General features: G+C 40.4%; 1 protein-coding gene across 5 annotated transcripts in view; it reads left to right on the top strand.

Annotated features, from left to right (window-relative positions):
* Window positions 1-25,844, top strand: part of SRGAP2 (SLIT-ROBO Rho GTPase activating protein 2) — a 259,927-nt gene that overhangs the window by 195,637 nt on the left and 38,446 nt on the right. For 3 of the 5 annotated variants that reach the window (XM_048496312.1, XM_048496315.1, XM_048496313.1), the window contains exons 11-15: window positions 6,556-6,640; window positions 9,987-10,014; window positions 15,236-15,263; window positions 21,405-21,465; window positions 22,532-22,609. In XM_048496312.1, the coding sequence (XP_048352269.1) occupies window positions 6,556-6,640; window positions 9,987-10,014; window positions 15,236-15,263; window positions 21,405-21,465; window positions 22,532-22,609 (280 nt within the window). The remainder of the gene's footprint in view (window positions 1-6,555; window positions 6,641-9,986; window positions 10,015-15,235; window positions 15,264-21,404; window positions 21,466-22,531; window positions 22,610-25,844) is intronic. The other 2 variants (XM_048496314.1, XM_048496316.1) reach the window with 1 other exon arrangement.

The raw sequence follows: 25,844 nt of genomic DNA on the forward strand, positions 1-25,844 counted from the left end.
ATGAAATATGTTAGTAACAGACATTTGTAAAGCTGCCATATGGTCTGCAGTTTCTATGTTTGTGAGGCAAGTCTGGATATCTCGATAAGAGAAGAGGCAACTCTTGGTGGATCAGTTCTTCATATGCAATTTTCCTGAGGATACTAGCATCCTCTTTAAAGTATATCTGCTAACTGCTTACAGATATAGAGGTCTTCACAGAGACCATGAAGAAGAAAAACAGGCAGTTGCTAATACCTGGTATCCTTTATATAGACAACTGTGCCACACACCTGCCTTCTTACCTCCAGTTTCACTTGCATTTTTCTTATAATGGTTTTATCACCAGTTGCAAAATGTTTGCCTAGAAAGGTGCTTGTACAGTTCATGTGCAAGCAGAAAAAGTGTCTCAAAGGTGCAAGCGCTGGCACATTGACTAGAGCTTTAAACTGTTGCACAGTTAGCTGAGCACATGCATGAAACACATAAAGAAAGATCATCTGGTTGGCATGTGAAAGGTCCCAGGCACCATCAGTTGAAATGACCATGTAGCAGATGATGTGAAAAACAAAGACTTGTAGGTGAGACCCCGGAGACCCACAGCCAGTCTGATTAAACTGTGTCAACCACAAGGAATCAGTGATCTTACTCAGTTTAAAGCAGCTTTATATTTTTGTATATATGAATAACTGCACAGAAGACCATTTGAAAAAAGCCATTTATACGAAAGTAGTTTTCCCCTCTGATATCCAGAAATATGATAAAGTGTTTTGCATCGGATAGGATAAAATGAGGCCATGGCTTTGACAGAAGTTATTGTGTGATATTGCGGGCAGTTTTTTGTGGATTCAATTTTTTAAAGTATGACATCCTTTTTTCCCCCTGAGAATTATGAGATTTTACTTGAACATGACTAGCATCATCATGTTGTGTTCAGCCTTGTTAAATAAGTACTCAGCATGTGGGAAACATTATCTCGGTCAGACACTGACTAATACCTATTTCATGCCATTGGAAAAGTTGCAGCAACATGCAAATTACTGATGTGATGTCAAGAATTTGTCTATGAATTCTTTTGTTCTGGGAAAACTCACTGAATGCTTATATGCACCTCTTTGCAAGAGTTTAGTTTCAGAGAAACAGTGTGATTGCATCCAAACTCACTCATTTTATTTTCTATTGTTTATTGCAAAGAATTGAGGCAATATAAGTGGAGCTCAAGAGGTTAAGGATGAGAGAGCAAGCACACAGTAGCTGCCTTTCAGTTCTGTTAAAAACAGATTGCTCATTTATCACATGATAAAAAGGCATTTCTGTTTGTGTCTGGAATGAGGGATGCAGTATAGTCACTCAGCTGCCAGGAATGCCACATTCTGCTGCTAATATAGTTTCAGAGCTGCACAAGAGAAATGGATCTATCACTATATTGGCTCTGGGAAACACGAGCCAATGGCCACTAGTTTTAAAAGAATTAGACAAATTAATGGAGATCAGTGGACATTGAGTAGGGAGACTAAATGGAGCTTGTATGTTAGGAGGCAGACATTTCTTTGTGTACAATCACAGGGAGAAATAGAATGTCCTTAGCTGCCAGATGCATTCCCATGTTGGGTCCCTAAATACCTGTTGTTGAAGACCCCTCATAGCCATTGTGTGGGCCACTCTCCAGATTGGGGGGCACTCTTTTAACCATGTGTAGAACTTAAACTTATCAATTCTTTAAAGTGAGAAGCCATATTCATATCTGTACGTGTGTCTTCTGACAACACATAGCAGCACAGTAGGAAACAAAATTGTGGTTTTGATCCAGTAATTTATCCTCAGATATATATTTTGCATATTAAAACTGAGTAGTTAACTATTAATGCAGTATTACAGATTAAAGTTATATGTGACTTGGTTAAAAGAGATAGATCCAGATGGTTTCCTGATTGTCCTGGAGGAATTGTGTTGATGATTTATTGTATCTACAGAACTGGGAGGTTTTGCTTACAATATACACAATTGCTCCCAAGTGCCCTCTCTCATTGGTTACCTAATGCTTAGAAGTTGGGGTTATTATCAGTGTTGGGATTCAAATAATTTAACAACCGGTTCCGGTGGTGGAATTCAGATAATTTAACAACTGGTTGCTTACAAGCACCATTTTAACAACCGGTTCTGCCGAAGTGGTGCGAACCTGCTGAATCCCACCACTGGTTATTATGTGTCTCAGAAGTAGTAGAGATAATGATATAACCGAGCAAGGGGAGAAAGACCTATCCTGAGTCTCATTAAACTTAACCTGGAGCTCATTTTATAGCATACTCTATGATGGGGCAGTAAAAATGAAATGTACCTTTCCATCTGAATGGCATTCACACTGAACCATCTAGTGACACTGCTGTGAGTGGAAGGAGCCTTTTACAACTTGGTTCTTGGGTAGAAATAACAGACATCTCAACAAATGTGTGACCAGTTTGCAAAGTGCTTGATAGATAATATCAAGCATATTCAATCCAACTTGAACTATACATTAATTTCACGGCTGTTGAATGGTTCTGATTCCTTTCAGTGCAGCTTGGGAATGTAGACAGAATACTTGGAAATATTAGGTCTGCTTTTCATTGGATCTGTGTCTGTTCTAGCTGTTGAAACCTGCCAGAGGAGCGCTACCTCAATGAATAGACAAGAGGTTGTTAAAATCTTATCAATAGAAGGTTCAGTACGTCAGGCTTTGAAAGAAGTGAGACGGCTTCTTTAAAAAAAACTCTTGGATGCATCACATTTTAAATTCCTTTCAGCCATTGTTTAATTTGTGTTAAAATTGCAATTCCGAGTATTTCTAAAAGACATTATCTACATCCATTTCAACCTGGATTTCATCCTGGACATGTCACAGAAACTTCTGTGGTCAGCATGACAGCAATTTATCAGCAGAGACAGTAATTGCCTGTTGGTTCTTGCGGATCTGTTGGTAGTATTTACTAGCGGGGCCCGGCCACGCATTGTTGTGGCGATTGTCCTTCTCATCACAATCCACAACCCACACAGATGTCCATGCAGGTCCAATGAGCCCCAGCATAGCCTTTTGGGAGCAGTAGTGGCATAGTGGCTAAGAGCAGGTGCACTCTGATCTGGAGGAACTGGGTTTGATTCCCAGTTCTGCAGCTTGAGTTGTGGAGGCTGTGCACTCCCACACACACCAGCTGTGTGACCTTGGGATAGTCACAGATTTTCGGAGCTCTCTCAGCCCCACCCACCTCACAGGGTGTTTGCTGTGAGGGGTGAAGGGCAAGGAGGTTGCAAGCCCCTTTAAGTCTCCTACAGGAGAGAAAGGGGAGATATAAATCCAAACTACTACTACTCCTTTTCCTCCTCCACCTCCTCCTCTTCTTCTTTTGGGGTGGTCAAATGGAATCCCTCTTTCCCTTTTCAATTCACATTATTATATGGTGCTGTCTTGGTTTTTAGTATAAGGTAACCCTTTCCATTCCACAACGGAATTGTCCAGAGTGCGAATCCCGCTGTCCATGAGGCTGGTTGACAAGCATAGTCCTGGCTTGGGTAAGGCAGAACTGGGGCAAGGAGGCTATCCCAGTCAGGTAGCAGAGGCAGGGTGGTGAGGCGCACAGATCGAGGCCAGCTCCCTGGGTTTTTAAAGGGCCATATGCAAAAAAAGCGGAGCCAGTAGTGTTGGTTCGCCACCACCCTGTGGATTTTCTTAGAAGAAAAAGGCAAACTCCAGCTTGCTTTTAGTAAAAGAGAGCTGTGGCGAATATGGGTGAGGAAGTGGGTAAGTGGTGGTTGGATGTGAGGGAGGGCAGAGTGAGGTGTGTGAGGATGAGCTGGATGTGGGTGAGGGTATGTGTATTGTGTGGTAGTAGTGGGTGAGGCACAGAGAGTGAAAGTTACCTGCATATGTATGTGTATGTGTTTCACTTCCACTCGTATTACCTGACAGTATTACCTATTTACTGTTTTCACTGCTCATCTCTGCCCATCTGCATGAACATTCTAAGCCCTCATGCCAAGCCCTCGGGCCACAGGACTTTCAGCAATTTGAAGGTCCGATTACCTGCCTGCAACAGGGAGGGACGTCATGTGAAAATTTGGGGGCGATCCGTCCAGCCGTCACCAACAAACGGATGATTAGCTTTTTATGTATATAGATTACAATCAACCATTGTGTCCTTCTGGGACACATGCCAGGATGAACCTGGAAGATACTGTTTTGTTCTGGCACCAATCCTTCCTGGAGCATAGACTACAGAATATTGTGCATAGGGACTTCTGATGTGACCCTTGGCTTTTGAGTTATGGGGTGTCACAAAGTCCCTCCATTTCCATAAAACCGCTAGGAGAGATAATCTGGAGACCTGGAGTGAAATATCTTTAGAATATTAATGATAATCATTTTCTATCTCTCCTTTTCATTTAATTCCTGGGAAACTGTAAATTCTGAACCAGTGTTTACAGCCAGTAAGAAGTGGCTGAGGGTGAAGAAACTAACTGAATCCAGATGATACAATTGAGTTGTGCATTGGGAGTAGAAGTTAATTTGGGAATCTGTGTGTAAACAGTTCTGGACAAGGTATTATTCCCACTGAAAGATCAGGCATTTTGTTTAGAGGTGCCCTGGATATCTCATTGTCCCCAAATAAATAGGTAGCAGAGGCAGCTAGGAGCAGTTTTTACCGGCAATTCCTGAAGAAAGCTGATCTGGTGTCTATCTCATGTGCCTTTGGGAAGAACCAGATTATTCTACTACAGTAATGTGCTAATCATGTAACTATTTTTGAAAATGACCCAGAAACTGCAGCTAATACTAGATTCAGCAGCCAGTAACAGAATGAAAAGATTCTAATAATACTGTGCCCCAATAACCATATAAGACCAGAGGTGTATCAGCTACATTAGTTCTCTATTTTGGTCCCAATGTAAAGAACTGTTTTTTTATCTTTAAAACTGGGATCAGAGATTGTTACCTTCCTATAAAAATCTTTGCTTTCATAGAATCTTGCAGATTTTTAAGGAATGCCTTCATTGCTGCTACTATCTGGAGGGGATTTTGTTTCGCCATCTGTTTTGCTAGCTACTCAATATTATATGATTGTTATTGGCAGTTTATAGTACTATTGTTTTAAATTTTGTATGGTTTCAATTTTAGACTTTTTAAGTGGATTGTTATTAACTTGTTGTGACCTGCCCTGAGCCCCATGGGGAAAGGGCAGGATATAAATTTGAATGAATAAATAAATACTTACAAGCTGTATGTACTTAGTTGTATATTTACTGAATTTACAGTCTGCCTTTCTCACTGAGACACAAATCAGATTATCCAGCGTTAGTCAATAAATTCAGAAAAATACAATATCTAATCAGCAATATAATAGGACTAGGATTACAGAAACCTGAACCAAGCAATATGCACTATACATTGTGGTATAGTCCACAATAATTTTCCTTTTCTAAAAACACTTTCCTGAACCATTTTGTTCTAATAAACACATTTTATAAAATGCCCTCCTGAACAATTCTGTTGTTTGAGGAATGACAGAAGTGTGTGATGGGAGACTTCCTAACCAACCATCTTCCTCGAAGTATGTGATAATGCACAAGGGTGGAGGGGCACAAATAGATGGAATGCACATGGTGGATGGGCTGCAAGGGTTGTCAATTCCTACCTCCCATCTTGAGGATGGAACTTTCAGTGCTTTTAGTTTAGGATGGTACGGTGGAAGCTGTTGCGACAGAGCATAGCAGGAGCGTTGATCCAGCAGATATGAGGGTCCATGGAGTCATCATTACAGGTCTTTCAGAGAAATGCAAAGACAAGTTTATTCTGGAAGCCTTTAAGGGAATTTGGTTATTCTATTTGGGGATATGAGACAGATGCCTTTAATTATTATTGTGTATTGTGTTGTTTTTGTGGGTATTTTGTGTTGGTATTTATAGAACCTGAAGATAGTAGGCCAAAATAAAATATTAGAAACTTGTACATTGTGTTTATCTATTTCAGGATTAAACTTTTTCCCCCTCCCAAATATTCTCATTAATGTGTTTTACTTTTACTTCATTGATACCCTACCTTTCTTCCCAGTAAGGTCTCAAAGCAGCTTGTATCACTAATTATGTACATGGAAGAAAACATCCTTTAGGAATGGAGATTCTATATTTTGCAGTATAATTTGGGTATATCTGCCTCATAATTTGCTGTTTTTCTCCAATTTAAAGTTCACAAAAGGGAGAGACTAAGATTAAGGATGTTAATTCATTCACTGAGATTAGAGTTACCATCCTTGTCAATTACCAGGATTATAAATGGTGGTGATACTGTGTTTAATATAAACTGTGACATCTGATTTGCTGTAGCTGCTTCACACAGAGTATCCTATGTATACATTTTCTGTCCTGTGACAGGTCTCCATTTCATATATCCCAGTGCGATGGAAAAAATGGGGTGGTTTGTTTTATTCCTATGTTCTTTGTTGTTTAAGTAGAACAAGGCAACAAGCAAGGATATCTTGACAATGTGTTGCTCTTGATCTGTCAATAAATATGTTTTGATTCTTTATTTCATTTTACTCCCAACAGAAGTTGAAGGAGTATTTGGAAGGGAGAAACCTTATCACCAAGCTTCAGGCCAAACATGACCTCCTTCAGAAGACTCTGGGAGAAAGTAAGTCTGAGAATGACTTATCACTGTGTCAGCCCATCCTTCGTAATTACTGAATTAGGCAGCTGACTGAGCATGTTCACCCTGGATTATCAATGCTAAATGGACACGGTCATGTTTTATGAATTTATTATTCCATCCCTACAGGGTTGCTTAAGTAATGGTGAAAGGGAAGTGCTTAATGAGCCAATAATGTGCATCATCTATTTGTTTAAATGAAGCATATGCCCATTTATCCCCCCCCCCTCACCCCAACCCTCAGCAGTACTTTCAGAGAACCAATTTGGGGTAATCCTTGTAATTGATTTCTCCTGGCATTTTGAACATTCTGTCATTTAGGGAGGGTTTTTTAACAATCAGAGTAGCTTGGTTTTCATTTCCATGTATATTGTAGACTATAGAGCAGTTCATGAGAACAAGCTGTTTACAAGTTAAAACTGGAAGTTGAATCTGTAGTACTAAGGGGTTGTTGTTTTTTCATTTCCCTGGACTGAACAGACCTTCAGCAATTGGAGCTGGAATTTATGTCAGTTGATAAATAACGTTAACCAAAGTTGGCTAACAGAAAATGCATCTGAGTGCTTGTGAAAACCCCATCTGGCAAAGGAAAACTTAATTATTTGAAAAATGCCTTGACAAAATAGTTACATATTCACAAGTGGGGGACCCATAAGGACAGACTGAGGGAATCTAACTTTCTCACTCACTCACTCACTCACTCACTCACTCACTCACTCACTCACTCACTCACTCACTCACTCACTCACCCTTTCTTTTCTTCTTTCCCTTTTTTCTCTTTCTTTACTCATCTACCATTTTTCTCTTCCTCTCTCCCTGTCAATCTCTCCTCCTTCCTTCTTTCCCATTCACTTACCGGTTCTGTTTCTCATCCTGGCCTTGTCTCTCCATCTTCCCATGTTTCTGTTCCTCTTCACTGTTTTCAGAATTCCATTTTTCTCGATCCCAACTTTTACATGTAGTCTCTTTCCTTCCATCCCCTTCATACTGACACTAATTAAAGCTTGGAAGACTTAGCAGTGTTGGTTAGGAATAACCAAGCAACCCCTCAAAAATGGCCACTAAGATTTCACAGCATAGTCTTGCAAAATCTTGGTATATATTTTCTTAAAGAAGCATTAATTTCCACTTTTCCTTCCCCCTCCCCGTTTAATCTTTTTCGGCAAACCTTGGTCTTCCTCCAGACTTTGGGGTAGGGGGAATCCCCTATCTATCCCTGGCCCTGTTATAAATTGTTTGATTCATATTCTATGATGTGGTTCAGAATTATGCATAATAATATATCTGCAGGGATCAACTCCTACCTGGAAGGTCTGGTTTGATCTAACTTTGCATCAAGCAGAACTCTGGACAATAGCTAGAATTTACAAGATTATTAGAATTATACTTTCCCTTGTGAAATGTGCTTTGAACTATATATAGCCTTCTAGTTCAAATTTGACTGCTTAGAGTTTTGCATTGGCCTACTGATTATGGGGGCATGATATTTTTCTTTCTTCAAAGTATTTTGCATCTGTGAATGTTAATGTGAATGATTGAAAGTGCATTGCAGACTGGGTCCACAAATATGTTGGAAGAAGCTATTTCTGTTATGTATTTTCAATCCATTGAAATGAGCAAGGCAGTTTGACAGTTTCCAGGTTTTCTGACAAAAGAAGTTATTCAGCTTTCTTAAAAGAGAAAAAGCCAGGAAGACTGTTTCCTGAGAGTTCTTTTTTCTTTTAAGAATGATCAAGCTTGCCCCTGTGACAAATCACATTTGAGGGTCATAGCTGATTTTTGCATTCCAGAGTATGGCTCCTCTTAACCTGCCTGCCCCCTTAAACCAGTTCCCTGCTGGGAGAGCAAGAGCGGAGCTGAATATATTTCTTGTCTGACTTTTTAAAGGCAGAAAGCTCTACAGCTTTTGCCTGCTTTGTGATGCTTGAATCTCCAAGGATTGGGTTAGGATTGGGTTACAAAGGCTCCAATATGTGTCAAACCATGAGATGGAGCTATTTACAAAGAACCATAGATGCAGTTGTCTCTGAGGACAAGGGAAGTTGGAAAAATCAGTTTCCCTCTAATCCAAAGAGATTGTCAATGCTAATTTAGAAATGGAATTGGACTATGGAATGTGTGATTGCAGTCCTGTCACAGTTTTGGCACTTTTTCTATTGTAAAGCATTTGCATGACAAAGTACGAAATATGACTAGTTGTTGAACCCTGGAGAAACTTCTGCCCCCTATTCCTACCAATAAAGTAACACTTGATTCCTCTTGCCAATTCCTTTAATCTAAAGATAAGTCCTGTTAATAAAAAGTACCAGCAGGTCTTTCTATCTGCAAGTAATTATTTCCCTGCCTTCCATCTGCATTTGTCACTGTAATGCTAGAACCCTTTGAAGTTGCTACAGCCATGTAATTTATACGTATGAATATTCTGTGACGGAAATGGGACAGATGGTTTAAAAAAATCTGGTTTGGAATAATGTTGTTATAAATTATGCACCATTCTGTGTAATTGAGGCTTATGGTGGGAGGGGGGAAACAACTGCTCAAAATGTGTTATTTATTGTCCATGATCAACAATTAGCCCCATTCCATCACTTCTTTTTTAATCTTGAACACTCAGGCCAAATCCTTAGCTGATGCAAATCAACAACATTCCAGTGGAGAAATCAACTTAAAATCTCTCTTTACCTCTGTTATGTGCCAAATAATTTGTGTCTTTTTTTACTCCTAACTGTGATGTTTTTAAAATACTGCCTGCATTAGTAGCAGGCATTGTGGTTTGGCTCCTTTCCTTCCAAGCTGAAAGAAGGTTTGTGGAATGTTTTTGTTTTTGGCAAATATGATTGCAGAAAATGTCATTAAAACTATGCCTCCTGAAATAGATGGAGTGCAAGCACGTTCTGCCTGTAGGCTAGCAAATCTGTGAATGTTTTCAATCTCTCTAAGTGGTTTCATAAAGTAATAATCTCTCTTTCCTACCAATTCCCTAGAGAAGTGGGCAGAGGGAGAACCCGTGTAGTTTTCCTTGGATGTGGAAGTCAATAACAATCAGTGTATTTATATCAAACCCAATTTCCAAAAGCAATGCTTTCCAAAGAAAGGGTTACAGGCAGCTTGAAGCTGTTTTGTGCTTTTCCTGGTCATTTGCAGAGGAGTCTTGCCAGGATGGACTGTCCTGATCTCAATAACAGCAGTGCAGAAGGGAAAGCAGCAGCTCTGTCACACCTAAAAACACGCACTCTCACATTTCCTCTCCCAAACTGGTGGGGTTTTTTTTAACCTTTCTTCCTGCTGTAATTTTTCCTTTTTCAAAATGTATTTATTTTTCTTTTAACAGGTCAAAGGACTGACTGCTCTCTTGCCAGGTGGGTGTGGCTACAAAAACATAGACTTTGTTTCTGTGTCTTTCAGTAACCAAACTGTCCTTTTTGTTTGCAAACAAGGCCTTAACTAATGCATTTGCAGAATCTGTCCCCAGTATAGGGACTCATCATAATGCTTGTCTCCCTCTTTCCTAAAAAGCAGCAGCAGCTCCAGAAATATATCAGTTTGCTGTTGATGCAGCCATAGCTTTGAAGAGTAGCTCTTTCCCAGCCGCAACCAAACTACAATATTAGACTGCAAAACAGACTGCACAAATTTGAAGAGTTGCTGGTGTATACTGTTTGCTTACCAACCAGGATTAGGATTTTGAATGCCTTAGGGCAGTGGTACGCACTCTGTAGCTGACAAAGAGCTACATGCATCAACCAAAAGAGTCACATTTACTTTTAGTTTTGCCCTGCTCTTCAGGAAGGTCCACAACTTACCTGGTTCTCTGGGGGAAGTTGTTTCAAGATGGGAACCAGCTGCCAACAAGAAACCCCACTGGGCAAGGGCCATGTCCACTTTCCTGAAACTTGGGGCAGGTACCACAATGGGTAATGGTGCTCATAATAGCCACAGGTGACATGTCGAAGAGTCACATGTGACCCCTGAGCCACTAAGTAAGTATTGCTTCCCTGGGATCCGAGGAATCTTAAAAGACTTGTTTGTGATTGGTCTTGTTGTTCAGCTTCCATTCTAAGGGTTGATCTAAATGGTATATTTGGCAATGGGCCTATCTCAGAATTGTGTTTCCGTCTTGTCCCCCCACCTAATTTGGGTGAAATTTACCAATATTCTGATATAAATTATTCTGGGCCCCACTCCAATTTCATTGAACTATACTGCTGATATGGGCAGGGGTATACAGCAAACTAGACAAGTCTGTATCCCTAAATGATGTAGGGTCAAACTTGGTACAGGGCTCCTCATAAAAATTAGAACATCTGCTGTTTAATATGCTGACTTAGGAGATGAAATGCAGGTGCTAATTAGTTAATACAAGTGTAGACGCTCAAGAAATTTGTGGGAACATCTATACCATTCCCACCACCTTTGTTTCCTCCCCACTCTCCCTTCTTTTTTCAATCTGTCACTCTGTTTCCCTCCTGCCATCCCTTTTCTTTCTCTCTTCTCAATGCCTGTCACTTTTTCTGTCCCCCACCTCATCACTCTCTTTCTGCCCTCATTCCAGAAATCCTTACAACAATATCCCTGCCCCGTGCCCCAGACACACACAGTAGCAGTGGTGGCAGCAGCTCTCCTGGAATCACACAATGGATCTTTCTGCTAAATAGATCACTCCCCATTAGGGTTGCCAGTTCTAGGTTTTGACATACCTGGAGATCTGGGGGTGAAGCCATGGGAGGGTGAGGTTTGGAGAGGGAAGCAATCCCATCAGGCTATAATGCCCTCCAAAGTAGCCATTTTCTTCAGGGGAACTGATCTCTATCATCTATAGATGAGTTGTAATTCCAGGTTGGTAATTTCAATTCCCCTTGAGGAAATGGCTGCTTTGGAGGGTGGAGTCTATGGCATTATACCCTTCAAATCTCCAGAAATTTCCCAACCTGGAGTTGACAACCCTATCTTCTTTCTACCAACAGTCAACCTACCTTTATCTGTCCCTCTATCTAAAGTTTTCCAAATCTTCCCCTCCCCAGAAGCCTCTACCTTGAAATTCTACAGTTTTTCTCCCCTTTGGAGGCCAAAGCAGCTTACATTAGTATCTTCTCCTCCACACAACAATCCTGTAAAGTTAGGTTGAAAGTATGTGACTGGTATGTAATCATCCACTGCAAAATGGGAATTTGAACCCAGACCCTGTTCTGAAGCCAGGCCTAGTAGAGCCATACACATTGGGTGGTTGCAAGTCACCTGAAGCTGCTGTCAGGTTTAGTGTTGTCAGCCTCCAGGTGGGACTTGGAGATCCCCCAGAATTACAACTGAACTCCAGAATTACAACTGAACTGTCCCCCTGGAAAAAGATGACTGCTTTGGAGGGTGGACTGTTTGGCATCTTACCCTGGTAGGGCCTCTTCCCTCTCCAAACCTTGCTCTTCTCAGATGTCACCTCAAAATCTCCAGAAATGTCCCTACCTGGAGCTGCTGACCCTAGTCAGGCCAGGCCCAAATATGTCCTCCCTCAAATGGCCAAAGTAGGCCTGGATAGGACCTGCCCCTTACTGTCAGAACCAAGCCTGGAATCTTGTCTCCTAGCAACAGCCACCAAAGGATTCTGTTGCTTGGAGCTACTGGCACTCTTTTTATAATTTGCAGCTTTGCTAAAACTTCACAATGTATTTTATTTCAGGTTTTTCTGCAAACCTGGGGTCCTTTTCAGGTTTGTAGGAAGACCTGTCTGGCCCATTCACAGTTCTAGTCACCAGATTTCCGTATCCAAAGATTTGCCAACTTTGCTATTAAATATATACATGAATTAATGTGTCTCTTTGTTTTTCTGGTGGAAATACATTCTTTTTCTGCAGTCAGGCAAGACTTTGTTCTGTTCTGGATTGCTCCCGTCATGAAAGATAAAAAAACTTGAAACAAATACCTTTGATTGTTTAATGGGGGAGGGAGCAGACAGCCGTATAGGGTGTTTTTTCCCGCTTTGCCCCATTGACCTCATCTGGTCTGACATAGAATTGGATTGCAGCAGCAGAGAGAATAAAGGTTTTGTTATAACTGAGCCCAGCATCAATCATGCTATCATAAATGTCACCACATATATGGAAATCATAATAGAAAAAAATGACTTTTGATGGGGCCTTCTATGAAACGTTGCAAATTTCCAAATTGCCATTTTGTATTAGCTTCAGCCACTCAAGGTGTGTGAGAGCACCTATGCATGTCTGCCTTTTCAGCAAATAAAAGGTGATTATTCCAGATATGGAGGCATTGCTTCATTTCACATTCTTCATTGCAAAGCAGAGCTGACAGACCCTAATTAGGACTCTGACATCTGTAATAATAAAATATTATTCATTGTGAATCAACTTTAAATATTACAGTGTCATTGAGGTTGATAGTTCAACATTCATTGCTTTGACAGCAACAGGGGTCTGCTTTGGATTCTCTTCCCATTATAAGTTTGCTCTTAGCTGCTTTTAAATTTTCTAAGATTTCAATAAGTATAACAGGGCAATTGTTATTCTTAAGCACAGAATAAGCACAATTGCCCAGCTCCCAATTCAGCAGCCATCTGGCTTGGCACAGGAGCTTGCTTATGTGATCCAAGGACTCTTCAGTGGCTTATATCTCTTGCCATTCTTTTTGAAGAATAGAAGTGTCTGAAGAAAGAAAACCATTCCAAAGACCTTTAGAACTGACATGAGGCCTCAAACAAGGATAAAGAGAAATGTTCCCACAGAACATGTTGCCTCTTTCACACTTTGTAAAACCTGCCCAAGATGAGCTGAACAGAGGATTAGTCAAAGCCAGATTTTTGACATATAATAAACACTAACCAACATAGCAGTTGGAAGCTAAGTTGAGAGCTAAGGTTGTATAGGAAAAATCAGGCACAAGCTGTCTCTCCAGAGCATTATCATCATATTCCAGGCTTACTGATATTTATATGTCACTTAATTGACCCTGTGATATTATCTTGCATACTTCTGATTTTATGTTGTGTGAAAACAACCCACCTCAAGCGGCCTTACATGGTCTCCACTCAGGGGGGAAAAAAGCCTCTTACGCATTCATCTATTGCCTTGGGCAAAAACCCCTTCACAAGCAGTTGGGTCAGGCTGCCCTTGGCAGGTAAAGCATTTAATCCATATATGCACTGGGAACAAGTACAACAGATTTTTGGGAAAGAAATGTGTAGGGGGAACAAAACAGGTAGGCTGGTGTACATCCATTTGTACCTGGAATAGATGGATGTACATCAGGCTACTTGTGATTTTTTTCCAGAGGTATGTACTGGCTTTCCAGTTGGGATTATAATAAAAGTTGTGGTTCTTGGTCCATCACAATGTGTCTGTATAGCTAAATTATATGCTGGGATCCAAAAGGAGAACTTGCATGAATCCTTAAAGAGGCAAGGCTGATGGGACTAGCTGAACTGCCTGTAGCTATAACGGCTTTATCTGGAGTCCTTAGTATATCTACGTTTATTGCTGTCTAAGATCAATCTTCTAGCCCTTTTCTCTTTGCCTATCCTCCTCAATTATTACTGCTTGAAATCGGAGGCATGGAACCAATGCTGAATGTCAGTACTCTATCTCATTGCATCCTTAAGTGACCTATGATGTTGGATGTAATTAGATTAGATGGGTAGGTGGACTTGCCACACCTTTAAATGCTATAGCAAGGTAAATAGTCCATGTATGTTCCATATTTGTCAGTGCAATCCTAAACAAAGTTAGGATGAACTCCAGTAGATTTAGAAGGGTATACTCCATTTAGGATTGTTCTGTGTATCTGTTTCAATCTGAAAGAGTTTCTTATACTTAAAATGAAATTAACCACATCAAACGTTTAGGTTTAGTACTGTCAATACAAGATATTTAAAAGTATCTAGAAGTATTGCTTCTCCCTGCCTCTGCTGAAAGATACCCTGTGCCTTGACAAATAGAAGAGAGTTGGCAAATCAGTATAAAAAATTTATCTCCTTATATTCATATTTGGGTCATGTGCTAATATCAGAGAATGCAAACAATAATTGTGAGGTCATTTGTAATTGTGTGCCTGTGTTCAAAGTGGTTTAATTTGTCATTTGTGTTCCTTTTGTTGAGCACATGTTTTAATAAAGAACCATTAATAGGTTTATATTAATCACACAGAGAGAAACCAATTTGCGCTCTTCTCCCTCTTGTGGCTCTAAATCACCCAGCAGAATACACCTACTTCAGAATGATTCTTCCTATAAATCAGCATCACTAACTGACGTTATAATGATGGGGTTTATAATGGGTTTCCATGCAGTTGAAACTAAAAGGTTAAGCATAGCCTTATGTTAGGCAGTAAGCTCTGTTATGCCTGTCTGGGAATTATAGTGCTTTCATTTTAGATCACTTAATGTTTCTAAAAAGTCCTACTAAGGAGTAAATCAGTCAAAACTGTTTTCTGTTCCTGGCTCCTTCCCACCTCCTCCCCCAGGAAGAACCATATGTATAGGTAATTAGTCAGATTGTAATTGATTATCTTGACATAAGCTTGTGCTTTCTCCTCTCTCTCTTCCGGCAACGACGTTCTTCTCAACGTTTGGATCACCAGCAGACGCAGTTCTACCATAAGGAAGCAGGTAATGAGAGACCTTGTGCAATCATAGAAGCCTTATTGAGGTTGGTTGAGGGATTGCCAGATGGCATTGAAGTCAAATCTTTGTAAGTTTCTGGCCCAAAGTATTTCACAGTGGAAAAATTATGGGACCAATTTGAACTGCATAGTCAAATCATGACTGCTAGCACTTCCATTCTTTAAAGGGAGATATATGACTGATTACACACAAGGTGTTTACCATATGGTGGAGGTGTATGTCCATTGTGGCAAGATTTCTCATACAGCCCCGCTGTCACTTTGCACTCTCTCCGTGGCAAGCAAAACCACCTGTAGCATGAATTTAATGTGCTTTGCCACCAGAGTGGGATAGATTTACAAGTGGGCACAGTTTTGCCCTGCACTCATGACCAGCCCATCTAGTCTCTTCCCGCCTCCCACTCTCTGGTGCTGCTTTACACTTGTTCCCTTCACCCCGCTCCCTGTTGCCAACTGCTTCCCGCTTCTTGTCCTACCCTATCATTTCTATTGCCCATGGCCTCCCCACTCCTGCATATCTTTAGATTTTTAAACATTTAAAAATTAAATAATTGTATCAATAAATTGATAAATCGATAATGCCACTAAAATATGTAAAAATAATAAGATTAGTGGATCAGTCCAAACATTTGATTTGCCTGTGCATTTGATCAACAAACGGGGACTTCTGCAGCCTCTTAGTTTTATACACAAGCAGTCAGTGATTTCAGACCACACTGGGAAAAGCCAGTCAGTCTTGGCACTTGGGTTTATACATGGCTAGACCCAAAAAAGCTATACAGTCTCAAAGCCAAAGTTGGTTCATGTCCTCCCATGGCAGTGGTGCAGTTTGCATGCTGCAAAATGTCCTCAGTCCTTTGAATGCTCCTTGGCCCATGGAAGATAACTAGTAATCGGGCCCAGCTACCATATTCAAGACCTTTTTTAATAGTTCACCTTTTTATATCAATATATCGATAAGAGAATTTAAATATTTTAAAACTATATTAAAAATTTAGGTACACGTGCACAATAAAGAACCCGCAAAACATCACACACACCCCGTCCCCAGATGCAAGCAAAAAGCTAGCTGATGAGTAATGCCTGCCCCACTGCAAACAAGGTGGTAGGTAATAATGCCAAACATGTCCCAAAACAAAGGCTCCACCTCCAATTCTCTTTGAAGTTGCTGGAACGTCACCATACGTAATCGGCCTATATTTACAGGTTCATAACACCTTACATCTTCAAAACACTGCATATAGTGAGCTAGTCAAGAAAAAACATACATACTAAGCATGTGATGCACCTAACTGAATACTTTTGTAGAAATTATATCAGTAGCACTGCAATTGCATTGCATTGGTTACATAGCAATGGTGAATAACAGCAGATTATTTCACTCCGATTCAGCAATGTCACCAAACTTCAGCCCTGTATTTAATGACACATAGTCTCCATTTCCTATTTCATTCTTGCTCCTTTCATTTCCCACCATCATTGTAAAATCTGAGGAGGAGTATTTCCATTAGACACTCAGTACTGATTGATTTGATGGTAAGTAGAGGCAGAGGCTGCATAGATGTCCAGGAAAAGGGTAACGGGGAGGGCATCAAGACAGGACAGTCAGCTAGCTGGAAGCACAGTAAGAGATCAGGGCTGCTGTGTGAACATCAGCTGTTGTGCATAGACAAGGAGTGAATCATTGAGCAAGGTAAAGGCTCTGGGCAAGACTACCTGTAGCTCCCACTTTTGAACGCACCGTATTATGAGATTAGTGTTCTTAGTTGTTTGCTAATGTAGCATGAAAAACCCTAACACGTCCATCTTCATATTCTCTGTGTGTTTAACATGTGTGTGTGTGCATGCACACAGAAAATATGAAAAAAGATAGGGGTTTCCCCTGGAATCTCTGTTTGAAGCTATTGCCCTCTATTGGATGTCAGTGGCATAAGCAGTTCATCCCAGTACTAATGTGTTCCAGTTTATTGCCTTCATTTATTGAAATTTGTGTATTTGAGGCACTGTTGTTTGCTTTGCTTAAATTCCTTTCCCATTGTGTGAGATAAAGTTTTGTTAAGTATGCACATGTGCTGTGTTAATAACTCAAGGTATGTTTTGTTCCTTATGGGTTACTTAGGGCATTGTAGTTTTAGATACAATATCAGAAGTAGATCGTGTAGTCCTGGCACAGGGAGGAACTGAGATTTTTCTCAGGGCCAGTTTTTATTTGAAACTTCATTTTAGATACTCGATCTTATTGTTTTTATTACTATTGAGTATACAGAAATCTGTGTCTTAATTTAATTTGGCCTGAGGGTAGTCTATTACCACTTAAACCAGTCTATTATCTGTATTTAACCAGGGCCCCATTTGTGCTCCCTCAAGATGCATTCTATCTGGCAATTCACATACAAATCTCTTACATTGAAAATACTTAGGGGTGAAATATTTTTGTCTTGATATGTTTCAGATAAGATATGTGAAACTTCATTACCCTTTTCTTGCAAACCTTATTTCTCTGTGGTTCTGAATATGTTTTCTTTTCTCTTCTTGTGTTCTAAAGCCCCCCCCCCCCTCTTTTTGGAGTGAAATGAAAGGTTTTGTAATGTCTTTGATTTTATTTATTTTGGTATACAGAAGGTACACCCTAGGGAAATAATGACGGAAAAGTTTGCTGTGATTTAAATAGTTGCCTCACCCTTCCAGGCTGTACTAAGTTTTCTTAGAGTCCTTATAAAGGATACGTGTTTCCTGTCATCTACATGTCTTCCTTTGGAGAACTGGACTTTCCAATACCTGGAACACCACAATTCTGATGACTGTTGCTTTGTTTAGGCTTTTGAAAAGGACTTGAAGCAAAACGGATAAAATAGTTTCATGTCTGGTAAATCATAAACTCATTTACAGCAGTCTTGCCAGTCTCTCATAGTTTACACTTTCAGCCAGTACAATAACTTGAAACTAAAAATTCAAAACAGACACTTATAAACCTATCCAGTCTTTTTGTTCAGTGGTTTCCTGTGACCCATATGAAATTACTTGGAGATGTGTTTGTATGTGCTCGCAAAAGAGTTTCTCATACTCCACCTCTAAACCTAACAAGCTAGAAAAAAGCATTATATTACAAAGCAAGGGGGAACCTCCTAGCCTCTTCGCCTCAAAGAGGCATCCTTAATCTGGGCATGGGCAATCCATCACAACTTCCTATCAGCCATATATGTCACTGGGGAGAGAAATGTGCTGACGGATGCTCTGAGTAGTACATCCCATCCTGCTCGAGACTAGTGCCATAGGCATGGCACCATCCTGGAACTGAAGGCCATGGTTCCCAATCCTCAAGGCACTCGTCAAGGGCCATTCTTACATTTTTTTTCCAGCCCCCAATCTCTTGTCATTGGGCCTGGTGCATCATCACAATGTGGCCATACTTAGGTTAACAGCCTGGCTGATAACTCCTTAGAAGCGTGGCCACAAAGGGAAGACCTTCTGGTCTCCACTAGATGTTTCTATGCGTACAGATGGAACAAATTCCTTCTCTTCAATTTTTTATTATCTGTTCTTGTTGAAAGACAATATTTATTTGTTTCTTCTATTAGAGTTTGCTTATTGGCCATTTTAGCCGTTCATATTGGTTATGGCTCATTTTCAACCTTTTCAACCTAGGAGCAGCAGTAGGAGGCTAAGAGCTCGTGTATCTAATCTGGAGGAACCGGGTTTGACTCCAGCGCTCTGCCACCTGAGCTGTGGAGGCTTATCTGGGGAATTCAGATTAGCCTGTAAACTCCCACACACGCCAGCTGTGTGACCTTGGGCTAGTCACAGCTTCTCGGAGCTCTCTCAACCCCACTTACCTCACAGGGTGTTTGTTGTGAGGGGGGAAGGGCAAGGAGATTGTAAGCCCCTTTGAGTCTCCTGCAGGAGACAAAGGGGGGATATAAATCCAAACTCCTCCTCCTCCTCCTCCTCCTCCTCCTCCTCCTCTTCTTCTTCTACTTCTTCTTCTACTTCTACTTCTACTTCTTCTTCTTCTTTTTGCCTTTCTTGGCTCTGCCGCCTGAGCTGTGGAGGCTTATCTGGGGAATTCAGATTAGCTTGTACACTCCCACACACGCCAGCTGGGTGACCTTGGGCTAGTAACAGCTTCTCGGAGCTCTCTCAGCCCCACTTACCTCACAGGGTGTTTGTTGTGACGGGGGAAGGGCAAGGAGATTGTAAGCCCCTTTGAGTCTCCTGCAGGAGAGAAAGGGGGCATATAAATCCAAACTCCTCTACTACTACTACTACTACTACTACTACTACTACTACTACTACTACTACTACTACTACTACTACTTCTTCTTCTTCTTCTTCTACTTCTACTTCTTCTTCTTTTTGCCTTCTTCTTCTTCTTCTTCTTGCTTCTTGCTTCTTCTTTCTTCTTTTTGCCTTTCTTGCCCTCCAGGTTTCTGGAGGGATTTAACAACCTCTGCCTTGAAGTAAAAAGACTAATTCTGCAATGGAGCCTAACACTTGTGCTATTCGGACTTACAGGGAAACCCTTCAAGTCACTGGTGGAGTGTGATCTGTTTTTCCTATCATATAAGATGGCCTTTCTGATTGCCATCACCTCTGCTATAAGGGTGGTTGACATCCAGGCTCTCCGTTGGGACTCACCATTTATGAAGTTTACAAGCACAAGGGAGTCATTTGCCCCAGCACCAAGCCAAAGTGGTCTCCCCTTTGAACATGGGACAATATGTTGTCGTGCCAGCCTCTGCTTTAACCTTGTTACCCAGCTAGAGCAGTCACTATATACCCTTCACCTTGGAAGGGCATTTCTATTTTACATACTCCGTACTCTGTCCTTTCGGAAGGATGACAGTTTGTTCATTTGTTTTAATGGTAAACATAAGGATCACCAAGACCATCGCTAATACCTATGATTTCCATTGGCATTATGCACATTTGACAGGACTGTAAGCCGCTTTAGCTGTCTGGGCATTCAGCATGTCCATCTGCTGTGCAACTGCATGGCCATCCCTGTCGACGTTCATCAAGCACTATGCGGTGGATGTCGACTCAAGGAAAGAAGCATTAGTTGGGACAGCAGTCCTGCAAGTGGTATTCAAATAGCCTCAGGCCCACCTCCTCAGCTTGCTACTCTCCCAATGTGGGACTGCACAGAAGACCCACAAAGATGAAGCACAATGTTGCACTTACCTGTAACAGTGGTTCATTAAGTGGACTTCTGTGCAAGGACACCTGCCCTCCCTCCTTCCCCACTGTGAGCTGCAATTTGAATATCATAACTCTCTGCAATCTATGTGGTACTTGTGATGGTGCTAGGATAACTGAGGGATGGCACTCCTCCCCCTCTCTTTTACATGCTGCGTTTAGGCAGGAAATCTCCTGCCTGAATGGAGGGGGAGTGAGTGCCTCTTAAAGCTATAGAACAGAAATGTACATTTTCTGTTCTCCACAAGGCAGACCTGTGCATGCGCAGCCACAACATGCGCCTGCTCAGAATCCCACCTGATGAACCACTGTTATAGGGAAGTGCAATATCATTCTTATCTATTTTGGCATCTATTTTAATGATAAAGATTTTGAGTAAAGATATTACAAATTCATAAGCTAAAGCAACAGTCCAAAAATTAAGAGTCTCTGTTGCAGGCATGGAAGTTTATCTGTCACAATAACTTCAGAAATAGTTAGACCTCTATATAGCTAAAAGGTTGAACATTTCAGAAAGTTTGTTTCATTCAGTAATGGATAGTTTGATGTTATTTTTGTAAATGTTGAAAAATCCTTGTGAAATGTTTTTGTCCTTGATATTAAAAACCCAACATCAACAACAAAAAAGGAAGGTTGCCAAAGCCATGGTGTTCATCCATGTTAAAACTACACACTAAGAGTGTAATGCAGCGATGAAAAAGCTATTGATGTAGCAAATGGTCATTCTTATGTTTCTATAGGATTGTAGAATACATGATTCCACTAACAAGTTTTCATTTCTGCTCTATAGAATGAGTGAAATTTCAGCTTCATGATTAACCTGAGCCCTCAGTTCTTAGACACATAAAGAATTGTACTGGTTTTCAGAACTGTACAATTAAAAACTGTGACATAATTTGACTACTCATTGGATTTTTTCATTTTTATCAAGGATTCCAGTCAATCCATTCCCCTGGTAGTAGAGAGCTGCATACGATTCATTAGCAGACATGGTAAGTTCTGAGTCAAAACAAACTAAACCAAGATTACCTTTTGGTCCCATAAAGACTTTTAGTAGAAGCCTAGTAGAAGCAGGGGCTTAAACTAAGAACATTCTCAAGAAGGCCAGACCAAATTATGTAAATATTCATCTGATTTCAATCGCATGGGCACGTAAGCATTTCATACTGTCAGAGACATCACTAAATTGAACACTTTCTGTCACTATCCATGCAGGGCGAACTGACTTCTATATTCCTTGGGGCCATTCTCTGGGGTGTTGTCCAAGGTCTGGAAATATATTTGACCTACTCGTGACTGATCCTAAAACAAATGCCATCAAGCAGCAGGGCATTCCTAGTTAATGGAACTCACCATGAAAAATGTAAAATTAAATTGTGGCATTGCTGTGTTTGTTACAGCTTGAAAACTGTGGGGAAACTATGGGATAATAGATCAGTAACCTCTTTAAAATAGTATTCAGCAATTTGCACCAAAGTCTTTTGTCTACTAGACGAAATACTCTGATGTTAAATAAATAAGCAAAATACAACTGTTGGTCTACTTTTTGTTTGGCTTTTTTGTAAGACATGCTGTGCATTACTTCACTGATACTGTGTAGACTAAGTATAAAACGTGCCCCATTTTGGTTCTAGAAGGAGGGGATCATTTCTTCAAACTCATGAAAAACTCTGAACACTTTAAAACGCATATATGCATGATGAATATTATTATTATTGCTACCGCTACTATAACTTGGCAGTTAATGTTTATACTGGAACCCTGTTTTGGAAACATTAACTGAATGTTTTGTTTCAATTCTGCATTAATGGGAAAAGTCACTTGGCTAAAATTATACCAAATGATTGGGTCGTTTAATTAAAGCAGCTGTTGATTTCCAGGTAACAAAACTGAATAAACAATTGGTAATTCCTGTCATTTCAGTGTGGAATAATTGTTCTAAATTTAAGTCATGACTACATCACCATGCTGTGGAACCTGCAAAGAAATGACATTTTAGCGATAAGAAAAGTTATTTAGTTATTACCCAGTCATGGATTTCTCATATTTTCTTCTTAGGACTGCAGCATGAAGGGATATTCAGGGTGTCAGGATCTCAGGTTGAGGTGAATGATATCAAAAATGCATTTGAGAGAGGTAAGAGCATTTGAATGTTGTATCACTGAACTTCCTGGCTGCCTTCTTGCCTTTCAGTTAAGAGTCCTTAATGTTGTTTGTAAGATATTATAATGTCTGCAGTAATTCCTGCTTTCTAACAGAGGCCAGTAGTAGAGGGTTTTTTCCTTCATCGCACAATAACCTTTAGCATCTAAATTTAGTTAACTTTATGCTTCTTGTCACTTTACCATATGAAGATCACGTGGTGTTGTCAGAGTGAATCAGAATAATGCCACTCTGTTGGAAACTGTGATCTTTCTAATCAGGGTTTGTTCCTTGTTTTATTTATGTCATTTTACTTCTGCCATTTTCTCTGGCCAATAGACCTTAAAGGTAAAGGTAGTCCTGTGTGCAAGCACCGAGTCAGTGCAGACCCATGGAGTGACTTCACATCACAAAGTTTACTAGGCAGTCTATGTTTATGGGATGGTTTGCCATTGCCTTCCCCGGTCATCTACACTTTACCCCCAATAAGCTGGATACTTATTTTACTGACACTGGAAGGATGGCAAGCTGAGTCAGCCAACTTTCATCGGGATCAAACTCAGGTTGTGATTAGCATTTTGACTGCAGTACTGTAGCTTACCTACCCGCATCATGGGGCTCTCTGTAGGCTTTATCCAGAACATATGTTTGTTTGATTAATTATTATGCAATAAAAGTGGTATTTTTAAGTCGCTGCTGTTCTTATTCCAATTCGATGATATAGAGCATGCCTTCTCCAGTCAAGTTGCATGAAGGGTGTTTTGAAGTTGCATGAAGGGTGTGTTGTTGTTGTTGTTTTGCAAATCTAATATAAATGGAGTACCATATCAAAATTCACAGGAATGCATCTTCAATGATACTACTGTGAGTTCTGTATGCATGCCAGGATCCTGGGTATCATTCAGCAATATATTTAGATGCAGACAGAACACTGGCAATTAGGCTAGTGTGGATCACATTTTAGGTATCTTGCTCTGGTAAACTGAGCAGACCATAGTTCAGTGTAGAGGTGGGCAGGCAGGAGGTGAAGGTGAGGAAAGCCATGTGGGGTTGAGTGTGGAAGTGAGAGGGAAACAGAATTCTACAGCAAAAGCAACCAAAATTTCTAGGATTAGTGTATCTGGAGGCCAGACTAGATGTTATCCAGGAAATATGATCCCCTCCTCCTAGCAACTGTTACAGGGGAGCTATTTAGATTGGAAAGACAGCCTGGAGGCACAAGGGATTTAAATCCCCCTTCTTCCAGTGTTGTTACTCCAATAAAATGTGAACTTTTCCACACCTGCTTTAAAGTGAAAATAAAAACCTTGGAAGAAGCAGCATGTAATTTGGCCCTCAGAACAAGAAGATATAGAAGGCTTCCTGCTGGTTGTGAAGTGACGGTTAAAGCTGTTGCTCACTTCAACTAGAGTGTCTTGAAGGATGTGAAGATTCTCCAACTTTCTTGCTCTGAAAAGGAAAATGTTTGCCTTTGTTGATCCAATTTTTGTTGGCAGCCAAGACACTGCTTTTTGGGAGGGCAGAAGGAATAAGATGCCTCCATGTGCATGTGCATACCCTATGTATACCAAAAGGGCCATTCTAGATTGCAAACTGAGTATATGTGTATAAATTATCGTATTCATGAAGTCATCATGATCAGGGAACTGTGCACTTGTCTTCCATTTTAAAAATAAAAGGTAATCCTAGAAATTAGGGTTTATGTGAGTCAAGGAGAGATTTACCATGGCAGTCTTAGCAGCTGTATTTCACAGAGGACAAATGAAAAGCTTCTTAGGGGAAAAAAACCTGTTATAGCAGAATCACCTAAATAACGATGATCTTGATCTGTTGGATTTTTCTCAAGGCACTTGAGACAGTCAAGTTGACACTGAAGTCTGTACAGCTCATTACTTCAGCAAGAGCCAGTAAATATTAGGGATAAAGTAATAGCAAAGCCTTGGTAATTACTATCATATAATGTTTAGTTTTAATATTAGATTTGCTCCATTGTTAAATCTGATATTGGGTTCCTTTTTCTTTCAGTAGCTTTTTTTTTGGTATGATTAGATATGGACCTGTGACAAACCATAGTACTTATCTATTTAGAAAATCTCTGTGCTGGCTCTACAGAGAACTTGCCAAAGGCAGCTTGCAAAATAAAACATAAAAACAAAGTATCATAGAAGTTATTAATAAAAACAATGCATTAAAACAGTAGTTGCTTAAAATAGTCTTGGAAATCCCTCAATATAAAAGTCTATATGAATGTTATTAAAATATCAGTACCCTAACTATCAGTAAAGCGGATATGGGTTCTCAAGCACCTCCGTAGCTATGGCAGTCCTAGTCTCCATGTCAAGCATGGTTAGACCGTTCTATCTTGTGGTGGGTCCATTCTATGGGCCCCTGAACAAAGTGTCCCCAGCCATCCTCCGTTTCATATGGCAATGGACAAAAAACAGTCAAAGAAACAAGCGCAAGCAAAGCAAGCACTACCCAAAAGCCTTTCAAAGCAAACAGAACTAATAAGTTCAAAGAACCAATGTCAGACCAGGGTTTCCAAGCAGAAGAGCAGTACAATTTTGCAAGCCCAACGAAACAAATGAACAACCTGAGAAATCCAAGACAATGTCAAACCAGAGAATCCTCAAAGCCAAATCACCAAATACACAATCAAAGAATTCAACACAATGTTGACCCTGAGGATCCAACACAAACCAGTTTGAGCAAAAAACACAGTGTTGCAAAAAAACCAATTTCAAAGGACAGAATCAAAGCCAAGCCAATATGACACGCTAATACTAAGCCCCAGAAAGACACACACACGCAGTAAAACTAAAGCAAAAATAGTCTTGGGAACCTTAAAATATTGGCTCCTGATATTTATGGTAGTTCCCAAATGTTCCTGGGATTTTTCAGGACCCATTTACCAGTATGCCAAAAAATCCCAGATCTCATGTGGACACCCGAATGTATGCAGATGAGGTATTTTTATATATGTATATAATTGGGCCAGATATATCCAAATGTACATCCCTAGCAGGGATATATCCTGTTCTGTATGTGGTTGCATTCCCCCTGAAGGAACAGAGTTGTAGCTTCTGGATCCTGCTGAGCTTAGATGAACAGGTGGCAGCTGTGGCTAGGGGTGTCTTTTACCAGCTTCAGCTCTTCATTGGCAAGTGGGACGGACCTATCACCACACATATCACCCAGGCAGGGAAACCATTCACTGACCAGGCTGGTC

This window comes from Sphaerodactylus townsendi, linkage group LG05 (genome assembly GCF_021028975.2).
Source record: "Sphaerodactylus townsendi isolate TG3544 linkage group LG05, MPM_Stown_v2.3, whole genome shotgun sequence".
Taxonomy (NCBI): Eukaryota; Metazoa; Chordata; class Lepidosauria; order Squamata; family Sphaerodactylidae; genus Sphaerodactylus; species Sphaerodactylus townsendi.